This window comes from Oncorhynchus masou, unplaced genomic scaffold (genome assembly GCF_036934945.1).
Source record: "Oncorhynchus masou masou isolate Uvic2021 unplaced genomic scaffold, UVic_Omas_1.1 unplaced_scaffold_487, whole genome shotgun sequence".
Taxonomy (NCBI): Eukaryota; Metazoa; Chordata; class Actinopteri; order Salmoniformes; family Salmonidae; genus Oncorhynchus; species Oncorhynchus masou.
The window spans coordinates 285048-305294 of NW_027011265.1; the positions used below are offsets into that span (position 1 = coordinate 285048).

The 20247-nt window shown below is 52.3% G+C and overlaps 1 protein-coding gene across 5 annotated transcripts in view; it reads right to left on the minus strand.

Annotated features, from left to right (window-relative positions):
* Window positions 1–20247, minus strand: part of LOC135535386 (butyrophilin subfamily 3 member A2-like) — a 165954-nt gene that overhangs the window by 110910 nt on the left and 34797 nt on the right. For all 5 annotated transcript variants that reach the window (XM_064962060.1, XM_064962061.1, XM_064962062.1 and 2 more), the window contains exon 2: window positions 14742–15098. In XM_064962060.1, coding sequence (XP_064818132.1) covers window positions 14742–15098 — 357 coding nt within the window. The remainder of the gene's footprint in view (window positions 1–14741; window positions 15099–20247) is intronic.

Sequence of the window (20247 nt, forward strand, 5' to 3'; positions counted from 1 at the left end):
ACAGCACCTACACAGATACAAGATAAAACAGAGATCACTGGCTGGCTGGGATACAGCACCTACACAGATACAAGATAAAACAGAGATCACTGGCTGGGATACAACACCTACACAGATACAAGATAAAACAGAGATCACTGGCTGGGATACAGCACCTACAGATACAAGATAAAACAGAGATCACTGGCTGAGATACAGCACCTACACAGATACAAGATAAAACAGAGATCACTGGCTGGGATACAGCACCTACACAGATACAAGATAAAACAGAGATCACTGGCTGAGATACAGCACCTATAGATACAAGATAAAACAGAGATCACTGGCTGAGATACAGCACCTACACAGATACAAGATAAAACAGAGATCACTGGCTGGGATACAGCACCTACACAGATACAAGATAAAACAGATCACTGGCTGAGATACAGCACCTATAGATACAAGATAAAACAGAGATCACTGGCTGAGATACACCTACACAGATACCAGATTTGTAGTTTGCATTTGTATTTATTATGGATCCCCATTAGTTCCTGCCAAGGCAGCAGCTACTCTTCCTGGGGTTTATTATGGATCCCCATTAGTTCTTGTCAAGGCAGCAGCTACTCTTCCTGGGGTTTATTATGGATCCCCATTAGTTCTTGTCAAGGCAGCAGCTACTCTTCCTGGGGTTTATTATGGATCCCCAATAGTTCCTGCCATGTCAGCAGCTACTCTTCCTGGGGTTTATTATGGATCCCTATTAGTTCTTGTCAAGGCAGCAGCTACTCTTCCTGGGGTTTATTATGGATCCCCAATAGTTCCTGCCATGTCAGCAGCTACTCTTCCTGGGGTTTATTATGGATCCCCATTAGTTCTTGTCAAGGCAGCAGCTACTCTTCCTGGGGTTTATTATGGATCCCCAATAGTTCCTGCCATGTCAGCAGCTACTCTTCCTGGGGTTTATTATGGATCCCTATTAGTTCCTGCCAAGGCAGCAGCTACTCTTCCTGGGGTTTATTATGGATCCCCATTAGTTCCTGCCAAGGCAGCAGCTACTCTTCCTGGGGTTTAATATGGATCCCCATTAGTTCCTGCCAAGGCAGCAGCTACTCTTCCTGGGGTTTATTATGGATCCCCATTAGTTCCTGCCAAGGCAGCAGCTACTCTTCCTGGGGTTTAATATGGATCCCCATTAGTTCCTGCCAAGGCAGCAGCTACTCTTCCTGGGGTTTATTATGGATCCCCATTAGTTCCTGCCAAGGCAGCAGCTACTCTTCCTGGGGTTTAATATGGATCCCCATTAGTTCCTGCCAAGGCAGCAGCTACTCTTCCTGGGGTTTATTATGGATCCCTATTAGTTCCTGCCAAGGCAGCAGCTACTCTTCCTGGGGTTTATTATGGATCCCCATTAGTTCCTGCCAAGGCAGCAGCTACTCTTCCTGGGGTTTATTATGGATCTCCATTAGTTCCTGCCAAGGCAGCAGCTACTCTTCCTGGGGTTTATTATGGATCCCCATTAGTTCCTGCCAAGGCAGCAGCTACTCTTCCTGGGGTTTATTATGGATCCCCATTAGTTCCTGCCAAGGCAGCAGCTACTCTTCCTGGGGTCCAGCAACATTAAGGCAGTTGACAAAATTTTAAACCATTACAATACATTCACAGATTTCACACTGTGTGCCCTCAGGCCCCTAATCCACCACTACCACATATCTACAAATATATCTACTAAATCCATAGGGAATATTCAGAGGTGGAAACTTTCCGTGGGAATTAACGGGAATATATGCAAATTAATAGTAATACCATTTAAATGTAGATGTGTTTTGCATTGGATATATTTACCAATTTAAACAATCCAGGAATGGACTGGTACATGGAGACAGAAACATAAACCTTTTACCTTATCAGAAGTAGACATCATTCAAATGATTAAATCCTTCCAATATAAATATAAAAACTATTTAGTTATGAATTGAACTTTAATTAAATGAGTTGACTCTTCACATGGGATGATTTCACTGAACAACAAAAGAAAGGGAAGATTGAATGATCCATCACATTTTCAACATACATCTGTAGAATTATAGTATTTTGATGTATTTCAGAACTGCAGTTTCCTTGGAGCAACAGTGAAGTGGGCAGTAGGGATTTCTTCTCTTACATCTGCAAGCAGAGTTTGGGGAAGTTGAAGTAGGCTGTGATTCGATGATATATTAACAGGCACCGAATTGATTATATGCAACGCAGGACATGCTAGTTAAACTAGTAAGATCATCAACCATGTGTAGTTAACTAGTGATTATGTGAAGATTGACTGTTTTTATAAGATAAGTTTAATGCTCGCTAGAAACTTACTTTGGCACCTTGCTGCACTCGCAGGTGGTCAGTAACAGGTGGTCAGCCTGTCCACACAGTCTCCTCGTGGAGTAACAGGTGGTCAGCCTGCCACACAGTCTCCTCGTGGAGTAACAGGTGGTCAGCCTGCCACACAGTCTCCTCGTGGAGTAACAGGTGGTAACAGGTGGTCAGCCTGCCAGGCAGTCTCCTCGTGGAGTAACAGGTGGTCAGCCTGCCACCCAGTCTCCTCGTGGAGTAACAGGTGGTCAGCCTGCCTCACAGTCTCCTCGTGGAGTAACAGGTGGTCAGCCTGCCACACAGTCTCCTCATGGAGTAACAGGTGGTCAGCCTGCCACACAGTCTCCTCGTGGAGTAACAGGTGGTCAGCCTGCAGTCTCCTCGTGGAGTAACAGGTGGTCAGCCTGCCAGTCTCCTCGTGGAGTAACAGGTGGTCAGCCTGCCACACAGTCTCCTCGTGGAGTAACAGGTGGTCAGCCTGCCACACAGTCTCCTAACGTGGAGTAACAGGTGGTCAGCCTGCCACACAGTCTCCTGCCACACAGTGGAGTAACAGGTGGTCAGCCTGCCACACAGTCTCCTCGTGGAGTAACAGGTGGTCAGCCTGCCACACAGTCTCCGTGGAGTAACAGGTGGTGCCACACAGTCTCCTCGTGGAGTAACAGGTGGTCAGCCACACAGTCTCAGGTGGTCAGCCTGCCACACAGTCTCCTCGTGGAGTAACAGGTGGTCAGCCTGCCACACAGTCTCCTCGTGGAGTAACAGGTGGTCAGCCTGCCACACAGTCTCCTCGTGGAGTAACAGGTGGTCAGCAGTCTCCTCGTGGAGTAACAGGTGGTCAGCCTGCCACCCAGTCTCCTCGTGGAGTAACAGGTGGGCCTCAGCCGTGTAACAGGTGGTCACACAGTCTCCTCATGGAGTAACAGGTGGTCAGCCTGCCACACAGTCTCCTCATGGAGTAACAGGTGGTCACAGGTGGTCAGCAGTCTCCTCGTGGAGTAACAGGTGGTCAGCCTGCCACACAGTCTCCTCGTGGAGTAACAGGTGGTCAGCCTGCCAGTCTCCACAGTCAGCCTGCCACACAGTCTCCTCGTGGAGTAACAGGTGGTCAGCCTGCCACACAGTCTCCTCGTGGAGTAACAGGTGGTCAGCCTGCCACTCAGTCTCCTCGTGGAGTAACAGGTGGTCAGCCTGCCAGGCAGTCTCCTCGTGGAGTAACAGGTGGTCAGCCTGCACAGTCTCCTCAGTCTCCTCGTGGAGTAACAGGTGGTCAGCCTGCCACACAGTCTCCTCGTGGAGTAACAGGTGGTCAGCCTGCCACACAGTCTCCTCGTGGAGTAACAGGTGGTCAGCCTGCCACACAGTCTCCTCGTGGAGTAACAGGTGGTCAGCAGTCTCCTCGTGGAGTAACAGGTGGTCAGTCTCCCTGCCAGGTGGTCAGTCTCCTCGTGGAGTAACAGGTGGTCAGCCTGCCACACAGTCTCCTCGTGGAGTAACAGGTGGTCAGCCTGCCACACAGTCTCCTCGTGGAGTAACAGGTGGTCAGCCTGCCACACAGTCTCCTCGTGGAGTAACAGGTGGTCAGCCTGCCAGTCTCCTCGTGGAGTAACAGGTCTCCTCTCCTCGTGGAGTAACAGGTGGTCAGCCTGCCACACAGTCTCCTCGTGGAGTAACAGGTGGTCAGCCTGCCACACAGTCTCCTCGTGGAGTAACAGGTGGTCAGCCTGCCACACAGTCTCCTCGTGGAGTAACAGGTGGTCAGCCTGCCACACAGTCTCCTCGTGGAGTAACAGGTGGTCAGCCTGCCACACAGTCTCCTCGTGGAGTAACAGGTGGTCAGCCTGCCACACAGTCTCCTCGTGGAGTAACAGGTGGTCAGTCTCCTCGTGGAGTAACAGGTGGTCAGCCTGCCACACAGTCTCCTCGTGGAGTAACAGGTGGTCAGCCTGCCACACAGTCTCCTCGTGGAGTAACAGGTGGTCAGCCTGCCACACAGTCTCCTCGTGGAGTAACAGGTGGTCAGCCTGCCAATCAGTCTCCTCGTGGAGTAACAGGTGGTCAGCCTGCCACACAGTCTCCTCGTGGAGTAACAGGTGGTCAGCCTGCCACACAGTCTCCTCGTGGAGTAACAGGTGGTCAGCCTGCCACACAGTCTCCTCGTGGAGTAACAGGTGGTCAGCCTGCCACACAGTCTCCCTAACGTGGAGTAACAGGTGGTCAGCCTGCCACACAGTCTCCTCGTGGAGTAACAGGTGGTCAGCCTGCCACACAGTCTCCTCGTGGAGTAACAGGTGGTCAGCCTGCCACACAGTCTCCTCGTGGAGTAACAGGTGGTCAGCCTGCCACACAGTCTCCTCGTGGAGTAACAGGTGGTCAGCCTGCCACACAGTCTCCTCGTGGAGTAACAGGTGGTCAGCCTGCCACACAGTCTCCTCGTGGAGTAACAGGTGGTCAGCCTGCCACACAGTCTCCTCGTGGAGTAACAGGTGGTCAGCCTGCCACACAGTCTCCTCGTGGAGTAACAGGTGGTCAGCCTGCCACACAGTCTCCTCGTGGAGTAACAGGTGGTCAGCCTGCCACACAGTCTCCTCGTGGAGTAACAGGTGGTCAGCCTGCCACACAGTCTCCTCGTGGAGTAACAGGTGGTCAGCCTGCCACACAGTCTCCTCGTGGAGTAACAGGTGGTCAGCCTGCCACACAGTCTCCTCGTGGAGTAACAGGTGGTCAGCCTGCCACACAGTCTCCTCGTGGAGTAACAGGTGGTCAGCCTGCCGTGGAGTAACACAGTCTCCTCGTGGAGTAACAGGTGGTCAGCCTGCCACACAGTCTCCTCGTGGAGTAACAGGTGGTCAGCCTGCCACACAGTCTCCTCGTGGAGTAACAGGTGGTCAGCCTGCCACACAGTCTCCTCGTGGAGTAACAGGTGGTCAGCCTGCCACACAGTCTCCTCGTGGAGTAACAGGTGGTCAGCCTGCCACACAGTCTCCTCGTGGAGTAACAGGTGGTCAGCCTGCCACACAGTCTCCTCGTGGAGTAACAGGTGGTCAGCAGTCTCCTCGTGGAGTAACAGGTGGTCAGCCTGCCACACAGTCTCCTAGTGGAGTAACAGGTGGTCAGCCTGCCACACAGTCTCCTCGTGGAGTAACAGGTGGTCAGCCTGCCAGCAGTCTCCTCGTGGAGTAACAGGTGGTCAGCCTGCCACACAGTCTCCTCGTGGAGTAACAGGTGGTCAGCCTGCCACACAGTCTCCTCGTGGAGTAACAGGTGGTCAGCCTGCCACACAGTCTCCTCGTGGAGTAACAGGTGGTCAGCCTGTCTCCTCGTGGAGTAACAGGTGGTCACAGTCTCCTCGTGGAGTAACAGGTGGTCAGCCTGCCACACAGTCTCCTCGTGGAGTAACAGGTGGTCAGCCTGCCACACAGTCTCCTCGTGGAGTAACAGGTGGTCAGCTCTGCCACACAGTCTCCTCGTGGAGTAACAGGTGGTCAGCCTGCCACACAGTCTCCTCGTGGAGTAACAGGTGGTCAGCAGTCTCCTCGTGGAGTAACAGGTGGTCAGCCTGCCACACAGTCTCCTCATGGAGTAACAGGTGGTCAGCCTGCCACACAGTCTCCAGGTGGTCAGCCTGCCACACAGTCTCCTCGTGGAGTAACAGGTGGTCAGCCTGCCACACAGTCTCCTCATGGAGTAACAGGTGGTCAGCCTCCCGTGGAGTAACAGGTGGTCTCCTCGTCTGGAGTAACAGGTGGTCAGCAGTCTCCTCGTGGAGTAACAGGTGGTCAGCCTGCCACACAGTCTCCTCGTGGAGTAACAGGTGGTCAGCCTGCCACACAGTCTCCTCGTGGAGTAACAGGTGGTCAGCCTGCCACACAGTCTCCTCGTGGAGTAACAGGTGGTCAGCCTGCCACACAGTCTCCTCGTGGAGTAACAGGTGGTCAGCCTGCCACACAGTCTCCTCGTGGAGTAACAGGTGGTCAGCCTGCCACACAGTCTCCTCGTGGAGTAACAGGTGGTCAGCCTGCCACACAGTCTCCTCGTGGAGTAACAGGTGGTCAGCCTGCCACACAGTCTCCTCGTGGAGTAACAGGTGGTCAGCAGTCTCCTCGTGGAGTAACAGGTGGTCAGCCTGCCACACAGTCTCCTCGTGGAGTAACAGGTGGTCAGCCTGCCACACAGTCTCCTCGTGGAGTAACAGGTGGTCAGCCTGCCACACAGTCTCCTCGTGGAGTAACAGGTGGTCAGCCTGCCACACAGTCTCCTCGTGGAGTAACAGGTGGTCAGCAGTCTCCCGTGGAGTAACAGGTGGTCAGCCTGCCACACAGTCTCCTCGTGGAGTAACAGGTGGTCAGCCTGCCACACAGTCTCCTCGTGGAGTAACAGGTGGTCAGCCTGCCACACAGTCTCCTCGTGGAGTAACAGGTGGTCAGCCTGCCACACAGTCTCCTCATGGAGTAACAGGTGGTCAGCAGTCTCCTCGTGGAGTAACAGGTGGTCAGCCTGCCACACAGTCTCCTCGTGGAGTAACAGGTGGTCAGCCTGCCACACAGTCTCCTCGTGGAGTAACAGGTGGTCAGCCTGCCACACAGTCTCCTCGTGGAGTAACAGGTGGTCAGCCTGCCACACAGTCTCCTCGTGGAGTAACAGGTGGTCAGCCTGCCACACAGTCTCCTCGTGGAGTAACAGGTGGTCAGCCTGCCACACAGTCTCCTCGTGGAGTAACAGGTGGTCAGCCTGCCACACAGTCTCCTCGTGGAGTAACAGGTGGTCAGCCTGCCACACAGTCTCCTCGTGGAGTAACAGGTGGTGGTCAGCAGTCTCCTCGTGGAGTAACAGGTGGTCAGCCTGCCACACAGTCTCCTCGTGGAGTAACAGGTGGTCAGCCTGCCACACAGTCTCCTCGTGGAGTAACAGGTGGTCAGCCTGCCACACAGTCTCCTCGTGGAGTAACAGGTGGTCAGCCTGCCACACAGTCTCCTCGTGGAGTAACAGGTGGTCAGCCTGCCAGTCTCCTCGTGGAGTAACAGTCTCCTCGTGGAGTAACAGGTGGTCAGCCTGCCACACAGTCTCCTCGTGGAGTAACAGGTGGTCAGCCTGCCACACAGTCTCCTCGTGGAGTAACAGGTGGTCAGCCTGCCACACAGTCTCCTCGTGGAGTAACAGGTGGTCAGCCTGCCACACAGTCTCCTCGTGGAGTAACAGGTGGTCAGCCTGCCACACAGTCTCCTCGTGGAGTCTCCTCGTGGAGTAACAGGTGGTCAGCCTGCCACACAGTCTCCTCGTGGAGTAACAGGTGGTCAGCCTGCCACACAGTCTCCTCGTGGAGTAACAGGTGGTCAGCCTGCCACACAGTCTCCTCGTGGAGTAACAGGTGGTCAGCCTGCCACACAGTCTCCTCGTGGAGTAACAGGTGGTCAGCCTGCCACACAGTCTCCTCGTGGAGTAACAGGTGGTCAGCCTGCCACACAGTCTCCTCGTGGAGTAACAGGTGGTCAGCCTGCCACACAGTCTCCTCGTGGAGTAACAGGTGGTCAGCCTGCCACACAGTCTCCTCGTGGAGTAACAGGTGGTCAGCCTGCCACACAGTCTCCTCGTGGAGTAACAGGTGGTCAGCCTGCCACACAGTCTCCTCGTGGAGTAACAGGTGGTCTGCAGTCTCCTCGTGGAGTAACAGGTAACAGTGGAGTAACAGGTGGTCAGCCTGCCACACAGTCTCCTCGTGGAGTAACAGGTAACAGGTGGTCAGCCTGCCACACAGTCTCCTCGTGGAGTAACAGGTGGTCAGCCTGCCACACAGTCTCCTCGTGGAGTAACAGGTGGTCAGCCTGCCACACAGTCTCCTCATGGAGTAACAGGTGGTCAGCCTGCCACACAGTCTCCTCGTGGAGTAACAGGTGGTCAGCCTGCCACACAGTCTCCTCGTGGAGTAACAGGTGGTCAGCCTGTAACACACAGTCTCCTCGTGGAGTAACAGGTGGTCAGCCTGCCACTCAGTCTCCTCGTGGAGTAACAGGTGGTCAGCAGTCTCCTCAGGTGGAGTAACAGGTGGTCAGCCTGCCACACAGTCTCCTCGTGGAGTAACAGGTGGTCAGCCTGCCACACAGTCTCCTCGTGGAGTAACAGGTGGTCAGCCTGCCACACAGTCTCCTCGTGGAGTAACAGGTGGTCAGCCTGCCACACAGTCTCCTCGTGGAGTAACAGGTGGTCAGCCTGCCACACAGTCTCCTCGTGGAGTAACAGGTGGTCAGCCTGCCAGTAACAGTCTCCTCGTGGAGTAACAGGTGGTCAGCCTGCCACACAGTCTCCTCGTGGAGTAACAGGTGGTCAGCCTGCCACACAGTCTCCTCGTGGAGTAACAGGTGGTCAGCCTGCCACACAGTCTCCTCGTGGAGTAACAGGTGGTCAGCCTGCCAGGTGGTCACAGTCTCCTCGTGGAGTAACAGGTGGTCAGCCTGCCACACAGTCTCCTCATGGAGTAACAGGTGGTCAGCCTGCCACACAGTCTCCTCGTGGAGTAACAGGTGGTCAGCCTGCCACACAGTCTCCTCGTGGAGTAACAGGTGGTCAGCCTGCCACACAGTCTCCTCGTGGAGTAACAGGTGGTCAGCCTGCCACACAGTCTCCTCGTGGAGTAACAGGTGGTCAGCCTGCCACTGCCACACAGTCTCCTCGTGGAGTAACAGGTGGTCAGCCTGCCACACAGTCTCCTCGTGGAGTAACAGGTGGTCAGCCTGCCAGCCACAGTCTCCTCGTGGAGTAACAGGTGGTGGTCAGCCTGTAACACAGTCTCCTCGTGGAGTAACAGGTGGTCAGCCTGCCACACAGTCTCCTCGTGGAGTAACAGGTGGTCAGCCTGCCACACAGTCTCCTCGTGGAGTAACAGGTGGTCAGCCTGCCACACAGTCTCCTCGTGGAGTAACAGGTGGTCAGCCTGCCACACAGTCTCCCGTGGAGTAACAGTCACACAGTCTCCTCGTGGAGTAACAGGTGGTCAGCAGTCTCCTCAGTGGAGTAACAGGTGGTCAGCCTGCCACACAGTCTCCTCGTGGAGTAACAGGTGGTCAGTAACCTGCCACACAGTCTCCTCGTGGAGTAACAGGTGGTCAGCCTGCCACACAGTCTCCTCGTGGAGTAACAGGTGGTCAGCCTGCCACACAGTCTCCTCGTGGAGTAACAGGTGGTCAGCAGTCTCCTCGTGGAGTAACAGGTGGTCAGCCTGCCACACAGTCTCCTCGTGGAGTAACAGGTGGTCAGCCTGCCACACAGTCTCCTCGTGGAGTAACAGGTGGTCAGCCTGCCACACAGTCTCCTCGTGGAGTAACAGGTGGTCAGCCTGCCACACAGTCTCCTCGTGGAGTAACAGGTGGTCAGCCTGCCACACAGTCTCCTCGTGGAGTAACAGGTGGTCAGCCTGCCACACAGTCTCCTCGTGGAGTAACAGGTGGTCAGCCTGCCACACAGTCTCCTCGTGGAGTAACAGGTGGTCAGCCTGCCACACAGTCTCCTCGTGGAGTAACAGGTGGTCAGCCTGCCACACAGTCTCCTCGTGGAGTAACAGGTGGTCAGCCTGCCACACAGTCTCCTCGTGGAGTAACAGGTGGTCAGCCTGCCACACAGTCTCCTCGTGGAGTAACAGGTGGTCAGCCTGCCACACAGTCTCCTCGTGGAGTAACAGGTGGTCAGCCTGCCACACAGTCTCCTCGTGGAGTAACAGGTGGTCAGCCTGCCACACAGTCTCCTCGTGGAGTAACAGGTGGTCAGCCTGCCACACAGTCTCCTCGTGGAGTAACAGGTGGTCAGCCTGCCACACAGTCTCCTCGTGGGAGGTAACAGGTGGTCACAGTCTCCTCGTGGAGTAACAGGTGGTCACAGTCTCCTCGTGGAGTAACAGGTGGTCAGCCTGCCACACAGTCTCCTCGTGGAGTAACAGGTGGTCAGCCTGCCACACAGTCTCCTCGTGGAGTAACAGGTGGTCAGCCTGCCACACAGTCTCCTCGTGGAGTAACAGGTGGTCAGCCTGCCACACAGTCTCCTCGTGGAGTAACAGGTGGTCAGCCTGCCACACAGTCTCCTCGTGGAGTAACAGGTGGTCAGCCTGCCACACAGTCTCCTCGTGGAGTAACAGGTGGTCAGCCTGCCACACAGTCTCCTCGTGGAGTAACAGGTGGTCAGTCCTGCCAGGTGGTCACAGTCTCCTCGTGGAGTAACAGGTCAGTCAGCCTGCCACACAGTCTCCTCGTGGAGTAACAGGTGGTCAGCCTGCCACACAGTCTCCTCGTGGAGTAACAGGTGGTCAGCAGTCTCCTCGTGGAGTAACAGGTGGTCAGCCTGCCACACAGTCTCCTCGTGGAGTAACAGGTGGTCAGCCTGCCACGAAGTCTCCTCGTGGAATGCAATGTAATCGGCGTCCAAAAATGCAGATTACCGATTGTTCTGAAAACTTGAAATCGGCCCAAATTAACCATGCCGATTAAATCGGTCGACCTCTAATGCAGAGGGTTGCATTTCCATTGAATTGGGGATAGTTTAACCAAAATATGCCACAAGACCTAGAATTGCCTTATGTGTGTCCCACAAAAAAAGGTTCACTGATATAAGCTACGTTTTTTGGTGAATTAAAGCAGAATTCCCCAAATTCCCGGGCTTAACTTCCCATGGAAAATGTCCAGACATTTACCAGAAGGTTTCTGACCCTTTGCAACCCTAGACAACATTAAACACTTCCCGCTATTTGAGAAATGCCTAGTCAACAACATTAAACATGAACAGAACCCTGCAGTACTCCAGTATTACCAGAACCCTGCAGAAACTCCAGTATTAACTGAACCCTGCAGCACTCCAGTATTACCAGAACCCTGCAGCACTCCAGTATTACCTGAACCCTGCAGCACTCCAGTATTAACTGAACCCTGCAGCACTCCAGTATTACCAGAACCCTGCAGCACTCCAGTATTACCAGAACCCTGCAGCACTCCAGTATTAACTGAACCCTGCAGCACTCCAGTATTAACTGAACCCTGCAGCACTCCAGTATTACCAGAACCCTGCAGCACTCCAGTATTAACTGAACCCTGCAGCACTCCAGTATTAACTGAACCCTGCAGCACTCCAGTATTAACTGAACCCTGCAGCACTCCAGTATTAACAGAACCCTGCAGCACTCCAGTATTACCAGAACCCTGCAGCACTCCAGTATTAACTGAACCCTGCAGCACTCCAGTGCAGCACTCCAGTATTACCAGAACCCTGCAGCACTCCAGTATTAACTGAACCCTGCAGCACTCCAGTATTAACTGAACCCTGCAGCACTCCAGTATTACCAGAACCCTGCAGCACTCCAGTATTAACTGAACCCTGAACCCTGAACAGCACTCCAGTATTAACAGAACCCTGCAGCACTCCAGTATTAACTGAACCCTGCAGCACTCCAGTATTAACTGAACCCTGCAGCACTCCAGTATTACCTGAACCCTGCAGCACTCCAGTATTAACTGAACCCTGCAGCACTCCAGTATTAACTACCTGAACCCTGCAGCACTCCAGTATTAACTGAACCCTGCAGCACTCCAGTATTAACTACCAGAACCCTGCAGCACTCCAGTATTAACTGAACCCTGCAGCACTCCAGTATTACCAGAACCCTGCAGCACTCCAGTATTACCAGAACCCTGCAGCACTCCAGTATTAACTGAACCCTGCAGCACTCCAGTATTAACAGAACCCTGCAGCACTCCAGTATTAACTGAACCCTGCAGCACTCCAGTATTACCTGAACCCTGCAGCACTCCAGTATTAACTGAACCCTGCAGCACTCCATTATTACCAGAACCCTGCAGCACTCCAGTATTAACTGAACCCTGCAGCACTCCATTATTACCAGAACCCTGCAGCACTCCAGTATTAACAGAACCCTGCAGCACTCCAGTATTAACTGAACCCTGCAGCACTCCAGTATTAACTGAACCCTGCAGCACTCCAGTATTACCTGAACCCTGCAGCACTCCAGTATTAACTGAACCCTGCAGCACTCCAGTATTACCAGAACCCTGCAGCACTCCAGTATTAACTGAACCCTGCAGCACTCCAGTATTACCAGAACCCTGCAGCACTCCAGTATTACCAGAACCCTGCAGCACTCCAGTATTAACTGAACCCTGCAGCACTCCAGTATTAACAGAACCCTGCAGCACTCCAGTATTAACTGAACCCTGCAGCACTCCAGTATTACCTGAACCCTGCAGCACTCCAGTATTAACTGAACCCTGCAGCACTCCATTATTACCAGAACCCTGCAGCACTCCAGTATTAACTGAACCCTGCAGCACTCCAGTATTACCAGAACCCTGCAGCACTCCAGTATTAACTGAACCCTGCAGCACTCCAGTATTAACTGAACCCTGCAGCACTCCAGTATTACCAGAACCCTGCAGCACTCCAGTATTAACTGAACCCTGCAGCACTCCAGTATTAACTGAACCCTGCAGCACTCCAGTATTACCAGAACCCTGCAGCACTCCAGTATTAACTGAACCCTGCAGCACTCCAGTATTACCAGAACCCTGCAGCACTCCAGTATTAACTGAACCCTGCAGCACTCCAGTATTACCAGAACCCTGCAGCACTCCAGTATTAACTGAACCCTGCAGCACTCCAGTATTAACAGAACCCTGCAGCACTCCAGTATTACCAGAACCCTGCAGCACTCCATTATTACCAGAACCCTGCAGCACTCCAGTATTACCAGAACCCTGCAGCACTCCATTATTACCAGAACCCTGCAGCACTCCAGTATTAACTGAACCCTGCAGCACTCCAGTATTACCAGAACCCTGCAGCACTCCAGTATTAACTGAACCCTGCAGCACTCCAGTATTACCAGAACCCTGCAGCACTCCAGTATTAACTGAACCCTGCAGCACTCCATTATTACCAGAACCCTGCAGCACTCCAGTATTAACAGAACCCTGCAGCACTCCAGTATTAACTGAACCCTGCAACACTCCAGTATTAACTGAACCCTGCAGCACTCCAGTATTAACTGAACCCTGCAGCACTCCAGTATTAACTGAACCCTGCAGCACTCCAGTATTAACTGAACCCTGCAGCACTCCAGTATTAACTGAACCCTGCAGCACTCCAGTATTATTAAGCTCCAGAACCCTGCAGCACTCCAGTATTACCAGAACCCTGCAGCACTCCAGTATTAACTGAACCCTGCAACACTCCAGTATTAACTGAACCCTGCAGCACTCCAGTATTAACTGAACCCTGCAGCACTCCATTATTACCAGAACCCTGCAGCACTCCAGTATTAACAGAACCCTGCAGCACTCCAGTATTAACTGAACCCTGCAGCACTCCAGTATTAACTGAACCCTGCAGCACTCCATTATTACCAGAACCCTGCAGCACTCCAGTATTAACAGAACCCTGCAGCACTCCAGTATTAACAACATTAAACACTTCCTGCTATCAACAACAGAGGGTGAGTCAACAGCAGGTAGTAGGAATATTGGGACACAGACAGTGAGTCAACAGCAGGAATATTGGGACACAGACAGTGAGTCAACAGTAGGTAGTAGGAATATTGGGACACAGAGGTGAGTCAACAGCAGGAATATTGGGACACAGACAGTGAGTCAACAGTAGGTAGTAGGAATATTGGGACACAGAGGTGAGTCAACAGCAGGAATATTGGGACACAGACAGTGAGTCAACAGTAGGTAGTAGGAATATTGGGACACAGACAGTGAGTCAACAGCAGGAATATTGGGACACAGACAGTGAGTCAACAGCAGGAATATTGGGACACAGACAGTGAGTCAACAGTAGGTAGCAGGAATATTGGGACACAGACAGTGAGTCAACAGTAGGTAGTAGGAATATTGGGAATATTGGGACACAGACAGTGAGTCAACAGTAGGTAGTAGGAATATTGGGAATATTGGGACACAGACAGTGAGTCAACAGTAGGTAGTAGGAATATTGGGAATATTGGGACACAGACAGTGAGTCAACAGTAGGTAGTAGGAATATTGGGACACAGAAGTGTAACAGTGTGGGAGGTTTTGATGTGTGAGGAGTGTGTTGTGAAGGCTGTGTGCTGAGCAGCTGAATACATGATGAGGGAGGAAGACCAGCTGAATACATGAGGGAGGAAGACCAGCTGAATACATGATCTATAACAGAGGAAGTAATGATGAGGGAGGAAGACCAGCTGAATACATGATGAGGGAGGAAGACCAGCTGAATACATGAGGGAGGAAGACCAGCTGAATACATGATCTATAACAGAGGAAGGAATGATGAGGGAGGAGGACATGTTGATATTTCAGCAGCCAATCATTTAACCAGATTTACCAAAACAACCTCTGATCACATCTCCAGTATTCATGACTCACCAACAAAGAGTTGAACGGTGGTGTTCTTCACCCGGCTGGTCAGTGTTGGGATGAAGCACCTGTAGCTTCCAGTATCAGAGAGAGTCACTCTGTTCAGCTTTAAGGAGACGTTGCCGTTCTTCAGTTCATCATGAAACATTGATGTTCTTCCCCTGTAGGATGGAAACTGATCCTTATTGGAGTCTCTTCTGTCAAGGTAAAGGTGGACCTTTTCTGCTTTCAAGTTCAATCTGGTCCACTCCACTACCATGTCCTCAGCACTGACAATGGGTTTCAGGGAACATGGTAGAATGACGTCATCACCAGCTAAGGCAACGACTCGATCAGCCGGTCCAACAACCTGAACCTCAGACGACCCTGGAGAAAAACAAATGACACACAGTTAAAGACAACTGGTAACTTCCTGTTGCTCCATGGATTCTGGTCCATTATGACACCATTCATACCTATGTGAAGACTCAACAGCATTGAAGCTAAATAGTCATTTAAGATGGCGTCTCATGTGGGAGATTTATGTAGACAGTTTGAGCTACTCCAGGAAGTGACGGTGCAGGCTAGCTCAGTGCTGCCCCCTCTCATTAAGTACCTGAAGTTGAAGGCCAACCGGGGTACTGCAGGCTGCCATAAGACATAACATGCAGGCTAGCTCAGTGCTGCCCCCTCTCATTAAGTACCTGAAGTTGAAGGCCAACCGGGGTACTGCAGGCTGCCATTAGACATAACATGCAGGCTAGCTCAATGCTGCCCCCTCTCATTAAGTAACTCAAGTTGAAGGCCAACCGGGGTACTGCAGGCTGCCATAAGACATAACATGCAGGCTAGCTCAGTGCTGCCCCCTCTCATTAAGTACCTGAAGTTGAAGGCCAACCGGGGTACTGCAGGCTGCCATTAGACATAACATGCAGGCTAGCTCAGTGCTGCCCCCTCTCATTAAGTACCTGAAGTTGAAGGCCAACCGGGGTACTGCAGGCTGCCATTAGATATAACATGCAGGCTAGCTCAATGCTGCCCCCTCTCATTAAGTAACTCAAGTTGAAGGCCAACCGGGGTACTGCAGGCTGTCATTAGCAACAACCTTCTTAGTATACAAAACATTATGAACACCTGCTCTTTCCATGACAGACGGACCAGGTGAATCCAGGTGAAAGATATGATCCCTTATTGATGTTTAAAAACCCTTGGCCACCGTCTATCACTATGTTTTATCACAGGGGACAATGTTAGGACTCATCACTGTAGTCTTAATGTGGGATGGACCTCTCTGTCTGAAAGAAGACAGATGCATTCTCTTATTTATTTACAATCTGACAGAAACTCCCTCGATATGGAACTTCATTAATTAAGAAAATAATCATAAGTTACCAACCCCTCTCAGGATAACAGATAAGATGTGCCGGTGCCAGTTAGATGATTGATTGAGGAATGAAGTTGAATGTGATTGTTTTTATAACATTTATTTTTGTCTTTGTTTTATTATTCTGTATTATTCCTCATCCCAGACACCTCATCCCAGACCCCTCATACCAGACAGTACATTGTCCCAGACACCTCATCCCAGACAGTACATTGTCCCAGACACCTCATCCCAGACAGTACATTGTCCCAGACACCTCATCCCAGACTCCTCATCCCAGACAGTACATTGTCCCAGACACCTCATCCCAGACCCCTCATCCCAGACAGTATATTGTCCCAGACACCTCATCCCAGACTCCTCATCCCAGACAGTACATTGTCCCAGACACCTCATCCCAGACCCCTCATCCCAGACAGCACATTGTCCCAGACCCCTCATCCCAGACAGTACATTGTCCCAGACACCTCATCCCAGACTCCTCATCCCAGACAGTACATTGTCCCAGACACCTCATCCCAGACCCCTCATCCCAGACAGCACATTGTCCCAGACCCCTCATCCCAGACAGTACATTGTCCCAGACACCTCATCCCAGACTCCTCATCCCAGACAGTACATTGTCCCAGACACCTCATCCCAGACCCCTCATCCCAGACAGTACATTGTCCCAGACTCCTCATCCCAGACAGTACATTGTCCCAGACCCCTCATCCCAGACAGTACATTGTCCCAGACACCTCATCCCAGACAGTACATTGCCCCAGACCCCTCATCCTAGACAGTATATTATCCCAGACCCCTCATCCCAGACAGTATATTGCCCCAGACCCCTCATCCCAGACCCCTCATCCCAGACCCCTCATCCCAGACAGTATATTGCCCCAGACCCCTCATCCCAGACCCCTCATCCCAGACAGTACATTGTCCCAGACCCCTCATCCCAGACAGTACATTGCCCCAGACCCCTCATCCTAGACAGTATATTATCCCAGACCCCTCATCCTAGACAGTATATTATCCCAGACCCCTCATCCCAGACAGTATATTGCCCCAGACCCCTCATCCCAGACAGTACATTGTCCCAGACCCCTCATCCCAGACAGCACATTGTCTCAGACCCCCCATCCCAGACAGTACATTGTCCAGGACCACTCATCCCAGACCCCTCATCCCAGACAGTATATTATCCCAGACCCCTCATCCCAGACAGTATATTATCCCAGACCCCTCATCCCAGACCCCTCATCCCAGACAGTATATTATCCCAGACCCCTCATCCCAGACCCCTCATCCCAGACAGTATATTATCCCAGACCCCTCATCCCAGACCCCTCATCCCAGACAGTATATTATCCCAGACCCCTCATCCCAGACCCCTCATCCCAGACAGTATATTATCCCAGACCCCTCATCCCAGACAGTATATCATCCCAGACCCCTCATCCCAGACAGTATATTATCCCAGACCCCTCATCCCAGACAGTATATTATCCCAGACCCCTCATCCCAGACAGTATATTATCCCAGACCCCTCATCCCAGACAGTATATTATCCCAGACCCCTCATCCCAGACAGTATATTATCCCAGACCCCTCATCCCAGACAGTATATTATCCCAGACCCCTCATCCCAGACAGTATATTATCCCAGACCCCCTCATCCCAGACAGTATATTATCCCAGACCCCTCATCCCAGACCCCTCATCCCAGACAGTATATTATCCCAGACCTCTCATCCCAGACAGTATATTATCCCAGACCCCTCATCCCAGACAGTATATTATCCCAGACCCCTCATCCCAGACAGTATATTATCCCAGACCCCTCATCCCAGACAGTATATTATCCCAGACCCCTCATCCCAGACCCCTCATCCCAGACCCCTCATCCCAGACCCCTCATCCCAGACAGTATATTATCCCAGACCCCTCATCCCAGACCCCTCATCCCAGACCCCTCATCCCAGACAGTATATTATCCCAGACCCCTCATCCCAGACCCCTCATCCCAGACCCCTCATCCCAGACCCCTCATCCCAGACAGTATATTATCCCAGACCCCTCATCCCAGACCCCTCATCCCAGACCCCTCATCCCAGACAGTATATTATCCCAGACCCCTCATCCCAGACAGTATATTATCCCAGACCCCTCATCCCAGACCCCTCATCTCAGACCCCTCATCCCAGACCCCTCATCCCAGACAGTATATTATCCCAGACCCCTCATCCCAGACAGTATATTATCCCAGACCCCTCATCCCAGACCCCTCATCCCAGACAGTATATTATCCCAGACCCCTCATCCCAGACAGTATATTATCCCAGACCCCTCATCCCAGACAGTATATTATCCCAGACCCCTCATCCCAGACCCCTCATCCCAGACCCCTCATCCCAGACAGTATATTATCCCAGACCCCTCATCCCAGACCCCTCATCCCAGACCCCTCATCCCAGACAGTATATTATCCCAGACCCCTCATCCCAGACCCCTCATCCCAGACACCTCATCCCAGACCCCTCATCCCAGACAGTATATTATCCCAGACCCCTCATCCCAGACAGTATATTATCCCAGACCACTCATCCCAGACCCCTCATCCCAGACCCCTCATCCCAGACCTCTCATCCCAGACACCTCATCCCAGACAGTATATTATCCCAGACCCCTCATCCCAGACAGTATATTATCCCAGACCTCTCATCCCAGACAGTACATTGTCCCAGACCTCTCATCCCAGACACCTCATCCCAGACCTCTCATCCCAGACAGTACATTGTCCCAGACACCTCATCCCAGACTCCTCATCCCAGACAGTACATTGTCCCAGACACCTCATCCCAGACCCCTCATCCCAGACAGCACATTGTCCCAGACCCCTCATCCCAGACAGTACATTGTCCCAGACACCTCATCCCAGACTCCTCATCCCAGACAGTACATTGTCCCAGACACCTCATCCCAGACCCCTCATCCCAGACAGTACATTGTCCCAGACCCCTCATCCCAGACAGCACATTGTCCCAGACTCCTCATCCCAGACAGTACATTGTCCCAGACCCCTCATCCCAGACAGTACATTGTCCCAGACACCTCATCCCAGACAGTACATTCCCAGACCCCTCATCCTAGACAGTATATTATCCCAGACCCCTCATCCCAGACAGTATATGCCCCAGACCCCTCATCCCAGACCCCTCATCCCAGACCCCTCATCCCAGACAGTATATTGCCCCAGACCCCTCATCCCAGACCCCTCATCCCAGACAGTACATTGTCCCAGACCCCTCATCCCAGACAGTACATTGCCCCAGACCCCTCATCCTCCCAGACAGTATATTATCCCAGACCCCTCATCCAGACAGTATATTATCCCAGACCCCTCATCCCAGACAGTATATTATCCCAGACCCCTCATCCCAGACAGTATATTATCCCAGACCCCTCATCCCAGACAGCACATTGTCTCAGACCCCTCATCCCAGACAGTATATTGTCCAGGACCACTCATCCCAGACCCCTCATCCCAGACAGTATATTATCCCAGACCACTCATCCCAGACAGTATATTATCCCAGACCCCTCATCCCAGACCCCTCATCCCAGACCCCTCATCCCAGACCCTCATCATCCCAGACAGTATATTATCCCAGACCCCTCATCCCAGACCCCTCATCCCAGACAGTATATTATCCCAGATCCCCCCTCATCCCAGACCCCTCATCCCAGACAGTATATTATCCCAGACCCCTCATCCCAGACAGTATATCATCCCAGACCCCTCATCCCAGACAGTATATTATCCCAGACCCCTCATCCCAGACAGTATATTATCCCAGACCCCTCATCCCAGACAGTATATTATCCCAGACCCCTCATCCCAGACAGTATATTATCCCAGACCCCTCATCCCAGACAGTATATTATCCCAGACCCCTCATCCCAGACAGTATATTATCCCAGACCCCTCATCCCAGACAGTATATTATCCCAGACCCCCTCATCCCAGACAGTATATTATCCCAGACCCCTCATCCCAGACCCCTCATCCCAGACAGTATATTATCCCAGACCTCTCATCCCAGACAGTATATTATCCCAGACCCCTCATCCCAGACAGTATATTATCCCAGACCCCTCATCCCA